This window comes from Gorilla gorilla, chromosome 3 (assembly GCF_029281585.2).
Source record: "Gorilla gorilla gorilla isolate KB3781 chromosome 3, NHGRI_mGorGor1-v2.1_pri, whole genome shotgun sequence".
NCBI lineage: Eukaryota > Metazoa > Chordata > Mammalia > Primates > Hominidae > Gorilla > Gorilla gorilla.
The window spans coordinates 161,402,354-161,415,246 of NC_073227.2; the positions used below are offsets into that span (position 1 = coordinate 161,402,354).

Sequence of the window (12,893 nt, forward strand, 5' to 3'; positions counted from 1 at the left end):
GAACATTCACATGCATGTGTCTTTATAGCAGAATGATTTATATTCCTCTGGGTATATTCCCAGTAATGGCATTGCTGGGTTGAATAGTAGTTGTTTTTAGCTCTTTCAGAAATTGCCACATTGCTTTTTACAATGGTTGAACTACGGTACACTCCCACCAACGGTATATTTGTGTTGTTTACTTTACAACCTCGTCAACATCTGTTCTTTTTTGACTTTTTAATGACTGGTGTGAGATGGTATCTCATTGTGGTTTTGAAGACAGACATGCAACCAACAAGCATATTTTAAAAAGCTGAATATCACTGATCATTATGGATAAGCATTTTAAGTTAGATAACTGATAACAATTATATTCCTTATTTTAAATATAGTCATTGATATACTACAAATTGTATTTCTCTCTATATGTTTGCCTATAAAATTTATTTACTTAATCAGAATGGTTGCCTGATACAATTTCCCCTGCAAAAGTTGTCAAAAGAATAATGTTATTGCCTTAGGCAGGAACTCAAGCACAAAGATAAAAAGCTGTATCTGAGTATTTGATGTATTTTATTTGTTCACATTTAGCCTATTTGAGGTTAGCACTACTTCATTTGACAGTTTAAAAATCATCCTGTAAATAGAATAAAAAACAACAGCAGCAATAGCTAAAAAAAGGACACAATGTATAATAAAATAAAGGAATGTGTTGAAAGAAATATTCCAAAGAAGCAAAGGAAATGAGACCATGATTATGAATTCAACAATCAGAAGAAAAAATCGTCCAACATCTGTAAAAAGAAATATCATAACAGTAATAAAAAAGAAGCAAAAATTCAAAGTGCAGGTGCGCTAGTTTTCATTTCCACATCCATTCAGGAAATAGAGCATACTATTCTTTTATATAAAGTGACAAGTTCTGTTTTTAAAACATTCAGTTACATTATCTTGCAGATTTTTTTTCAGTTTACATTATCTCTACATTGATTTGATGGAAAGATGGTCATATGCGATATGTGGTATAAATTTCTTCAATCTATGGAGAATACGGAAATGGTAAAGTTGACTGTTTTACTTATGCTTTTTTTTTTGCAGTAAGAAGCTAAACATCCAGTATCAGAAGCGTCAGTACTTTTACTCTTTCAAAAACAAAAGCAAAGCAAAAGCAAAAACCTGTCATGAGCCCTCTGTCTTTGCTGCTACTTTCAGATTCTCTGTGACAAAAGACTGTTACTTTTCACTGAATTCTAATGAGTTGACGTAAATAATCAGAACAATTTCTTAAATGCAAAATTGGTCTGGTATCTGTCTAAATTGGTCAAATACAAGTGTTATTCTGGAATCATGTAAAAATCACTTACTTTCATAACTGTTTAGAACCCCAAATGTTTTCCCTTTGAAGGGGAACATCTGTGGAATATGATGTTGAATAGAGGACTTTTATGAAATATATTTCAAATCTTAAAAATATTTTTAATACTTCCTAAAGTGGTATAGGATTTACCCTCGCTCACAATGCCTTCCATTTAAGAACAGTCTTGCATTTGTGGCTTTTCATTTTCCTTACAGCTCTAATTTTATTTAAAAAGCCTGAATACACAAATGACTGCTGCGTTACTTAGCATTAAACAGTACTATTTTTTAAACCATGTATACAGCTCAACAGCAAGATTAATAAGTTATAATACACACATATCACTGACAGATTCATCTTTTTGTTTTTTAGAATTCACGAAATAAACTGTATTCTGGTAAATCCCCTCCCCGCAACAAGAGTGTAATGTACCTACATTGAGGTGTTTAAATATTTCTCCAACAGTTTTCATTGAATTACATTATGAAAACACTAGGCTTCAAGCCAGGTACTAATAAATATTTAATTTAAAAGAAAGAAAGAAAGAAAAAACTCAACACAGAAGAACATAAAAAAGTCCCTCCCCTCCCTCTCCTCCCACTCCCCCGGGAAGGCGCCCGTGTCAGCCGGACATGGCCGAGATTTCATAGTCACTGGCCGAGGTGAGGGGCTTGCCCATCATCCGGATGTTTTTTGCACTGGTAATCCTGGCCATCATGCACACGGGCTTGTCAAAGTACTTGACCAGGGCAGGCTCAGTTAAGAGGGAGGCCAGGAACTGCTCGAAGGTGATGGCCCAGTCCCGGTCCAGGCTGGTGCTCCGGGGCAGTGCCGCCGTGCCCTGGCCGCTCCGCACCAGGACCGTGTCCTCTCCGATGTCCTCGCAGTGCAGCTTGTCCTCCTCGTGGGAGCCGGCACTCAGCACCGAGTACGAGGACATGGAGCTGTCGTCCTTGGTGTCGTCGTCAGAGATCAGCATGGAGGAGCAGGCCCCGTTGTCCCGGGGCGAGGAGTCCTCCAGCTTGATGTCCTCCATTTGTCCTCCAAGGGAGTGTTCCTCGCTGTCGGGGGCCAGGCTGGCCGGCAGGGGCTCAACAGACTCCACCACGTAAGGCTGGCCTGGCCCTTTCTTGGGGAAGAGCACGCCTGGGATGCCCTGGTGGCAGGACGGCCCACTGCCTCCGCTCCCGCCCTCCTTTGCAGGCTGGGCCACGAACAACTTGCCGACCTCCCCAATCTCCAGCAGGAGGCTGGTCACTGCTGCCGTGGCATGGTACAGCTCCTGCTCATTGGGGTCTTCGCTGAACATGTTATACATTGTCTTACACAGTTCAATGAACTGCCCCTGAAAAGCGATTTGGAAAAACACAATGTGAAATCTTGGGGGAGCAGAAAGGCAGCACTGAAGTGGACTGTAAAGCCATTTAAATGGGAACGCCTAAAGATCCCTGGAAAGTCCTCCGCCTAGGCTGGATGGACATGTTTAAAGTCTCCTATTGATGTTTCTATTTTTAATTTTTATTTCTTTTTGAGACAGGGTCTCTCTTTGTCGCCCAGGCTGGAGTGCAGTGGTGCAGTCACGGTTCACTGCAGCCTCAACATCCTGGGCTCACATGAACCTCCCACCTCAGCCCCCCAGGCACACACCACTATGCTCTGCTAATCTTTGCGTTTTTTGTAGAGACGGGGTTTCGCCATTTTACCCAGGCTGGTCTTGTACTCCTGGGCTAAGTGATCCTCCTGCCTTGGCCTCCCAAAGTGCTGGAATTACAGGTGTGAGCCACCACACCCAGCTTATTTTCCCATTTTTTTAATTTGAAAATTTTCCAACATCTATGAAAGTTGGAATGAAAAAGTAAACAGCCATGTACAGCTCACCTCGAGTCAAGAAGGACTATGTCATACATTTGGCTCAGTAACTTTTTTCTTGTTCTCTTTTCCCTTTTTGAAACATCTTAAGGAAATCCGAGACTCATCTCTTTTCACGTCTACACACTTTAGCATGCACCTCAATTTTTCCAAGGTTAGCTCCGATCCCTCCTCCCACGACACATGCCCCATCTCCCTGGACAGAAGTAATGCTTTAGTGCTTTCAGTCTCCACCCAGATGACTTCTGTTCTTCGATTACAAAACTTAGCATTTTCAGCCTATAATTATTTATATTGTTTTTTTCTTCCTCGTTTCACCAGGTTTTTAAGAAAAATGTGCAGACACCTTTATAGCTAAGCACGGTGATCTGAAAACAGCAATGTGTTTGTCTTTCGAGTATCTGAGGGCATTTTTAATGATTGCAATAAGATGCGTTTACTCTCAAAATGGAATATGTTGTGGTTCACATTTCCTCTGAGGAAGTCGTTTTCTCACAATGGAGCACATTTTTGATGCATAAATACATGCACAAAATAGGTCCAAACGGATACTAATTAAAGGCCCCAAAGTTATTATTTTTGAGGGGTATTGAGTCTACATTTATCGATGACTTTTCAGTCATAGAAAAAAGAGTGTCCAGGTTTGAAGTGAATGATTTGAACTTTAAGCACTTACCTGATTTAGTTTGGGTAAATCCTTTGCATTCTTTGACTTAGATTTATTTTCTGGAGTCCACAGTCTCAAATAATTACGATTTTCTTGGGAATTTGCTCTCTTCCCTACAACCCAAATGTCAAGAAGTAAGTGCTTACAGGCCAAAAAACAAGTGTACAACCAGCAAGAAGGTAAACATATAGAAGAGAATATCCTTACCTTTGTCTGGCTTTAGGCTCACCGTAACGAAGCCATCATCTGCACCCTGTTTGCTTCTGCTATCCAATCCAACAACTACCAAGAAATGATTCAGAAGAAAAAAGTAGAATGTTATATAATATGACCATGGAATTAGCATTTGTAGTGGAAAATAGAAGACTCTCTAAGTAGGGTTGCCTGATTTAGCAAACAAACAAAAAAAAACTCCTCAAAACAAAACAAAACATTCAGTTAAATTTCAATTTCAGATAAACAACGATTTTTTGGGGGGATAAGTATAACCCTGACATTAGAGGGGACATACTTATACTAAGATAATTATTTTGTATCTGAGATTCAAATTTTACTACATGTCCCATAATTTTATCTGACAACACCATCTCCAGGTAAAGGACCTCCGCAGAATTCTTTCTCACAGCTGGGGTTCAGTGTACAATAAAAACTTAATGGAGGGTCAAGCACCGTGGCTCACGCCTGTAATCCCATCACTTTGGAAGGCCGAGGTGGGCAGATCACCTGAGGTCAGGGGTTCAAGACCATCCTGGTCAACATGGTGAAACCCTGTTTCTACTAAAAATAGAAAAAATAGCCGGATATGGTGGCACATGCCTGTAATCCCAGCTACTCGGGAGACTGAGGCAGGAGAATTGCTTAAACCCAGGAGGCAGAGGTTGCAGTGGGCTGAGATGGTGCCATTGCACTCCAGCCTGGGCAACCAGAGCAAAACTCCATTTCAAAAAAAAAAAAAATTAATGGGATAATGCCACATAGCCTTTAGTACTTAAAAAATGGTAGTGCTTGCCCCAATGAATGTTGATTTCTCTCCTGTCTTTTCTACATTATCATTTAACTTTGCATATATGAGACTGATTTTTTTTTGCCAGACCCTGCAAAAGATCCAGAACTCACTCTTTCAAGGAAATTAAAATCTATGTTGGTAGAAGACAGAAAATTTTTTTTTTGCTAAAATGTTACATGCTATAAAACTACTTCAGATTTATAATTTGGTACTTCAAAAATATGACTTTTAAGGAACCCACTTATAACTGTTTTGTCTTCTTAAAACGAGACATTACAGGGCACATAGGGACTTCAAAATAGAGAGGTGTACAATGCCCTCAGTTTCCCATGCAGTTTGTTGGCTGTTAGGGTGCATTCCAGCACTTCTTCAACCACCCAAAGCTGGCTGGTCAGACAGACATGTGGCCTTTACTGTATTATGTGTCAAATTAATCTCAGCAGCTTTTAAGACACAGTGAGGAAAGTGTACTATGTGTTGTTGGGAAATTCCTCCCCTCTTAATGTTGAAAATGATGTAGGCAACAAGTGGATTTTTAAAAAATATTTAGTGTATGGTAAGTCCATGCAGTGGATACTATATAGCCATTTAAAAACCACGTTTTCAAAGAAATTTTAATGACAAAGTAGTATTCTCACTGGATTTCAAGTAAAAAAAGCAGGATACAAAACTGTATAGGTAGTTTGATCCCAGTTTTATATACATATATCTGTGGTGTGTATGTGTACAATTTGAATAAAAAACTGAAATATTTCAAGGTTAATTGTTAGTTATCTTTATATGGTAAGATTCTAAGACAGTTTTGGCTTACTTATTTTACCCGTACCTGAAACATTTCCATGCAAAGCAATAGCATCTTTGGCATTGGAAAACCTTCTTCAAAAAGCATATTTCAATGATATTACACGCTATTGGCATGTGACCATTTCTGAAGCATTTCTAAAACAAGAGAATCCCTTTCTGAGATGTATGTCTACTAAGAAATGTGTGGAGAACATTTTGTAGCCAGAATGTGACTGCTAATGATATTAGGTTGGTGAAAAGTAATTGTGGTTTTTGCCATTACTTCCAATATATAATATTAAGAATATGTAGGATGCACTAAGACACTATGCAAAATGTCTTATTACATTCTCTTATTAGGTCCTAATTACACCCAATATGATAGCTATCATCTCCATTCTCCACACAAGGAAACTGAGGTTCACGTAGGAACCTGCCTGCACTCACCTAGACAACACTATACATAGCTAGTGCTCTGTCCAAAGCTCCTACCCTCAACTTGTATTGCCAGTCATAAGACTGAGCCTGGCTCACTCTCTCTACAGAAATCACTTTGGTGCTTACAATCTAAAAGCAGGTCTCTGTTGTGCTTATTTGGGGATGGCAAAACTTAAGAGGCAAAAGAACACAGGAGAAACCTACATGTACTTTTGGACTTAGGTGAGTTGATAAAGTTGACCTAATGATGAATTAGAAGGTAACTTACTGCAGTAGCAAGCCAAAAGACAATGCTAGATTAATGTAAGACAAAACAGTATATGAATTAATATATAAATTTGGAGACATATATGAGTTGAATCACATCTTTGTAGACCTATCATCCACAGAGAGCAGGGGTCAGCATATGTCTTTTGTAAAGGACCAGACAATGAATATTTTAACCTTTGTAGGTCATACTGTCTCTGTTTTAGCCACTCAATTCTGCAGCACGAAAACAGCCATAAGCAATACATATATAAATGAGCTTGGCTGTCTTCCAACAAAACTATTTATAGGCACTGAAGTTTCTATTTCATATACTTTTCATGTGGCAAAAATATTTTACTTTTGATTTTTAAAAACCATTTTAAAATGTAAAAAACCATTCTTAGTTCACAGGCTGTAAAAAATAGGTGGTGGGCTGGATTTGGCCCACGGGCTATAGTTTGCCAACTTCGGCTATAGAGCAAACACAGATATAAGAGAATGCTTTCTGACAGAAATGCTAGTTCCAGTTCTGGATGGTTGCCTAACAGGATATTATTAATGAGGCTGATCCTGGCAGAAAGAGGGCAGCAAAGTATACAGCTCTATAGGACACAAGTTTCCTAACCTACTGGGAAACAATGCACAAGTTTCCTTCAGTGGGCTGAGGTACCTACTGCCCAATAGTTGCCTAATCTCAAAAACTGGAAAGGAAAATAACCAATTAAGGCAACCATATTTACATACTTCTTTGATTGACTAGCTCTGGAGGCAAGTCTTTTTCCAATAATGGAGGGGTCGGTAGAAAACAAATACAGTATCTTTGGTGAGAAAAGTCACTTACCATGTGTACATTCTGGGGTGATATCTTCAAAGAAGTACTGAGTTGCTTCAAAAGCAGAATCTGGTTCATCTTGATCAGAGGATGGCTCTAGGGAGGGGAGGAAACATAATTCTCATATTGGTAGGGCCATGATCCAGTGAAAGTATGCTTAATTATTAAATAAAATGACATAAGTGGGGATGAAAAGCTAAAGTTACAAAGGTGGGATGGGGCCTTGAGTGCCTACTGTCTCTAAACCTTAGGGGAGGAGGTCACTAACTCCATCTAACTCCACCTTCCCTTTTAACAACCCCACACCAAAGTGTTCCTTCATATTTTCTGTGTTATGGAGAATTTTCCAAGTTGTATGGAATAATGCTATATTAACAAAATTTTAGGAAACTGTACGCTATAAAGAGAATTCCCAAATCTAGTTTTATCCTACCTCTATTGTTCGTGCCAATCTCATCTCATTTTTAAAAGTATTTGCTAGATAGATCCCAGCTGGTACCAACCTTGTTTAAAACTGAAAAAACCTCACCATTTTCCCCACTTGTTCCTGTCAATGTTCCTACGCTCCTTTTCTCTCTCACAATCCTTGTATCCCAGGTGTTACCAAGTGCTGTTTATTCTTTCTCTTGCAGATGCCTGCCTGCTCTTTTCTGTTACCACAACTCACTTTTCACACAGGTAAATGACCATACAATCAGGTGCATGCTGATTCAAGAACTTATGGAAATTGTCATTGTTCAGTTAGTTCTTAGTGACTCATGAATGATGGTGTATATCAAAAAGAGGACGATCAGGTTACACCTAAAAAAGAGACTTCAAGCCAGGTCATGGTTACAGACACATGTACTGCTCCATGTAGCTCACTCACCAGGCAAGACGTGCATTTTGTACAGGAGTTTGAGCTTCTCTGTGAGGTCCCCATGGCATGCAGCACCTAGAAGTCACATAAGTACCAATGTGAAATGCATCACATGTGCTAATAAACTCCAGGCCTAGTGTTCCTCTAAAAAGTCTACTTCATACACATTCCAACCAAGACATTGTGTGGTGAAAGGCCTGGCCAGGACCTGTTTGGGTTAAGAGCTCAGGAACCAGGATGGTTGGTTTCAAATCCTCTGCATGTACTACGTACTCTTGGGAGAGTTAAACTCTCTGTACCTCGGTTTCCCCTCTGTAAGGTGAGATGATAATAGAAGATTCTACCAGTGATCTTGATGTCAGGACTCCACGAAATGTCAGAACTAAAAGTGTTAAAACATATAAAGCACCTAGAATAGTGCCTGGCACCTAATAAACTAGCTTTATTAATGAGAAAGGTCATGTGATTGGGGCACAACGTCTTAAATAACTATTAGAGTTCAGAAATAATTTCAAGGTACGTTTTGATATCACTCCAAATTACTCATTCTAGAAATCCTTTTTAATTGTTTTTGAGCTCCTAAGTATTTCCTTAATTTATCTGAACCTATTGGTCATTATATCACCATAGCTTCAATCAGAAGAATCCTGTTGCTTTTCCCCTCAAAGTCCATATTTATTGCTAGAACCAGAAAATCCTTTGTAAATATATATTCTGAGAGCACCTAAAGATAAATGAGATTTGGAAAAAGAAGAAAAATAGGAATCATAGAATCTGGGTTGGAAGGGACCTTACGGGTTATCTTGTCTGACCTTCCACTTAATGTAGGATCTCCTCTCACACACCCCTGTGAGACAGGACTCCAGCATCTGCTGAAACATTCTCAAAGATGGGGAACTCAATACAACCAGAGGCATTTCATTCCAAGCTGTATTCTTTAAATACTGAAAGTTCTTCTGTAAGTTTTAGTCTAATGACCCTTAAAACCTGTAGTCTCAACTTTATGAAGTCCGTGAACCCCTCAAAATGCAAAATTTTATTTATGTGCATATGTTACTTTGGGGAAAGAAAATGTCCATAGTCTTTATCAGATCTCAAAGAGTTCATGACTCAAAAATGGTTTAGAACTACTCCTCTTTCTCTTATCCCACTCTTTAAAGCAAAAACAGAATGGGTGTCTCAACTCTTCCACACAACAATCCTTCAGATTTTAAGAACAGCTGTCCTGTCTTCCTCAAACTTATCTTTTTGGGCCAACTTTATCTTCTCAGATTAGATCTTTCCAATTTTTTCAATTTTCTCATATGATGTGATTTGTTTATCCTTCCCTATTATTATCCACATCTACCTTATGTGTTAATTTCTCAATCAATATCCCTCTGGAATGAGTTCAGAAGCCTCTTGACTACTCCAGGAAATAGGGGAACTGTTCCTGACTCTTCCATTAGTATAGCCTAAGTGTGAATTCAACTGTTGACACTCTCACAGTGGAGTTTCTTAATGATCACATGGTTAACTAAACTCCCGGATGTTTGCATGATTAATAAAACTAATCATGAAAATAATGACGGACATTAACCATCCACTCCGTGTTAAGCCCTGTGCCAATTACTTCATATGTATAATCCCACTTATATCTCATAACAATTCTATAAAATGGGCACAATTATTACTCCTATTTTACAGATAAGAAAAATTGGGCTTATTGAGGTTAAGTAATTTGTTCAAGGTCATAAGTGACAGGTCCAGGATTTGCACCTGGATTTGTCTGACTCTAGATTCCATGCTGGAAACCACTATTATACTACATGCAGACATCCTAGCTAGTTCTTTAACAATTATTTCTTTAAAAGTAGAACTTATATTTATCCTTATCAATTTTTTTTTCACCAATCATCTTGTAACAGTGAAACAGCAAAAGAACTAACATAACTAATTCAAGTTTTGTTTAAGGGACCTTTACCTGCATGTAGGCTAGGATAATTTTAGAGCACTAAGATAATATGCAAAAACAGCAATCATGTAGTTTTAAAAATTAACTCTGATATTGAAGGAGAAGTATGCAAAAAACCGTTTTGTTAAAGATTCATGGTAGCATTATAACCTGACTGAAGACAAAGAAGTTCCCAACCTTCTCGGACCCCTGCTGGTGCCCAGATATCTGCGTTGTCTGTCACCTCTTGATCCCAACTGCTTCTCATTCCCCTGCCCTTAACACAAAAAGAGCCTAAAATCTGCACTGACATAAGATGGTAGTTTAGGATGTTAGTCTGCCATTTTCGTGATTTGCTGGCTCTCAGAATAAACCTGCTTTTCTTCCCACCCAAGAAACTCTTGTCTCTTGAGCTTGTTTTTCGAGTGGTGAGCAGCCAAACCTGGGTTCAGTTATAATTTCTGCCTATCATAATTTTTAAAAACCTACTTTTGTCACCTAACATACCCTTGGCTATCTCTTCTACCTTCATGTGGCTCCACCCATTCCGTAAGCGTTCTCTGCCTTCATGGTTCAAGGTGTCCGCTGAGTCCAGTAGGGGAGAATGAGTAATAATCATAGTGACAATCATAACCGACACTTTTTTGAGCCAGACACACTTCTAGAACTTTACTTGAATTGTTTCATTTAGTTTTGATGGTTAACTCTATCGTGCAAATAAGGATGCAACTGCAAAGAGCCCAAATACTGGGTCCAAGGGTACTAGTGAATGCTCTCTCAGTTGAAATGAACTTATTGCCCATCACACTTTTGGGTGCAGTGTTCAGCCAGTTACACAATCACCAATTTCCATATACTTTCACCTTTTCCATTGGTAATGAATTATTTATCCAATGACCGGCTGCATCACGACTCATTATGCTGTGTTTATAGACTCTAAGTTTCAGCCGCACTGTTGGAAAAAGAGATACAGCTAATTTATGGCTTCTGACAGAAACCCCTCATCTCTTTGTTTGAGACAGAGTCTTGCTCTGTTGCCCAGGCTGGAGTGCAGTGGCACGATCTCGGCTCACTGCAACCTCTGCCTCCTGGGTTCAAGCGATTCTCCTGCCTCAGCCTCCCAAGTAGCTGGGACTACAGGAGCCCACCAGTACGCCCGGCTAATTTTTTGTCTTTTTAGTAGAGACGGGTTTCACCGTGTTAGCCAGGATGGTCTTGATCTCCTGACCCCGTGATCTGCCTGCCTCAGCCTGAAACCCCTAATTTCTAATTCCACAAAGACCATCTATCTGTTTAGTAATTTCTAGAGGGATCTCTCTGGGGATTGATATAAAATTACTGATACATGTTTTTCAGAATTCATTTTTTAGTTTTTCTTTTTTTTTTTTTTTTGAGATGGAGTCTTACTCTGTCGTCCAGGCTGGAGTGCTGTGGCACGATGTCTGCTCACTGCAATCTCTGCCTCCTGGGTTCAAGTGATTCTCATATCTCAGCCTCCTGAGTAGCTGGGATTATAGGGACCTGCCACCACGCCTGGCTAATTTTTGTATTTTTAGTAGAGACAGGGTTTTACCGTGTTGGCCAGGATGGTCTTGAACTCCCGACCTCAAGTGATCCACCCACCTCGGCCTCCCAAAGTGCTGGGATTACAGCCATGAGCCACGGGGCCTGGCCCTTCTTTAGTTTCTTTAAACACAGACAGAATTTCTCATTTCTGCTTGACTTTCCCATCTCCATAACTATAACTGACCAATGTAACTGACAACAGCTCTGCAACCACATCTGAGAGTTCTCCCACTAATCTGGGGTATAGTTTACTTTGCCCAGGAACTCAACTGCATTTTGAAGTCTAAATATTCTTTTCCAGTGTTTTCTCTCTGCTGGACTTCAAGACTCTTTTTCCTTCTTGAAGATTTTCAAAAGTATTCTCCTTACTGGAGTTGACTGAATTTAAGTAAATTAAATATTTTTGTTTATTTCTGTCACTTTCTACATGTAGAACCCGTCTCTTTTTTCTCCTCTTTATTTTTGCCCAAAGGTTTTTTTTTTTTAAATATCTCTTTTGATGGATACCTATATGACAAGCAGTAATTACCCTGGAAGTAAAGAAGATTAGCATAGCGTCAAAGGGGTCTTTAGCGTTATCTGATTTGTGCCACTTTTTAAAAAAGCAGACTGTACTTATATATCACTTGTGTAATTAAAAATTAATACTGCCTCCTTCTTCCTAAAAAGTGCCCTTTTGTTATCCTCAGTACAGAGTAGTGAGAAAAGGATAAGCTTTCAGGACAGATAGCCATTGTTCGAATCCTGGGTCTAGCATGTATTAGCTGTGCCTCTCATTTCAGTTCAATAACAGATATTTATTGGTTTGCTAAAAACTAATGTTCCAACAAGTTACTTTAACTTTTCTGAGCTTCTATTTCTTTAGCTAAATATGGAGATAATAGTAGCAAGCAGGTAGGTAACGAAGCATAAGAGTAACAGCACAAACTGTGCCTCTTGGGTACGTGGAATCAAACACAAACTTTATACTTGCATGCCCTTAGACAAATTAAATGCATGTGAATTGTGCACATAAAAAGCATTAGGGCAATGCCAGGCATACAGTAAATGCTGTATAAATGTCAGTTATCACTATCATTATTACACCAAAGAGCTGTTGTTTAGATTAATATAGTAAAAGTTCTAAAGTATCACAATAGTATCTGCACTCTAAATAAATGCGAGTTCTCCCATGTCTCCTCTTTTAAGCATATAGATGAGTGCTTTATACAATTTTTGTTTTAACCTCAATGGACCTTACCTACATACATCCCTTCCCTTTTTAAAAAACCATCAGCTTCCTCTGGCCTTTATGTCTTCTAGATATAACTCTTACAGATTAAAGACGTTCTTTAGAAATGCTGGCTCTATGC

At 39.0% G+C, this 12,893-nt stretch overlaps 1 protein-coding gene across 1 annotated transcript in view; it reads right to left on the reverse strand.

Moving 5' to 3' along the window:
• Nucleotides 1-538: 538 nt before the first annotated feature.
• Nucleotides 539-12,893, reverse strand: part of TBC1D9 (TBC1 domain family member 9) — a 136,226-nt gene continuing 123,871 nt past the window's right edge. Inside the window, exons 17-21 of the mRNA XM_031010380.3 lie at nt 8,052-8,117; nt 7,193-7,279; nt 4,083-4,157; nt 3,885-3,988; nt 539-2,684 (exon numbers count right to left, since the gene is read on the reverse strand). Coding sequence (XP_030866240.1) covers nt 1,962-2,684; nt 3,885-3,988; nt 4,083-4,157; nt 7,193-7,279; nt 8,052-8,117 — 1,055 coding nt within the window. The 3' untranslated portion in view covers nt 539-1,961. The remainder of the gene's footprint in view (nt 2,685-3,884; nt 3,989-4,082; nt 4,158-7,192; nt 7,280-8,051; nt 8,118-12,893) is intronic.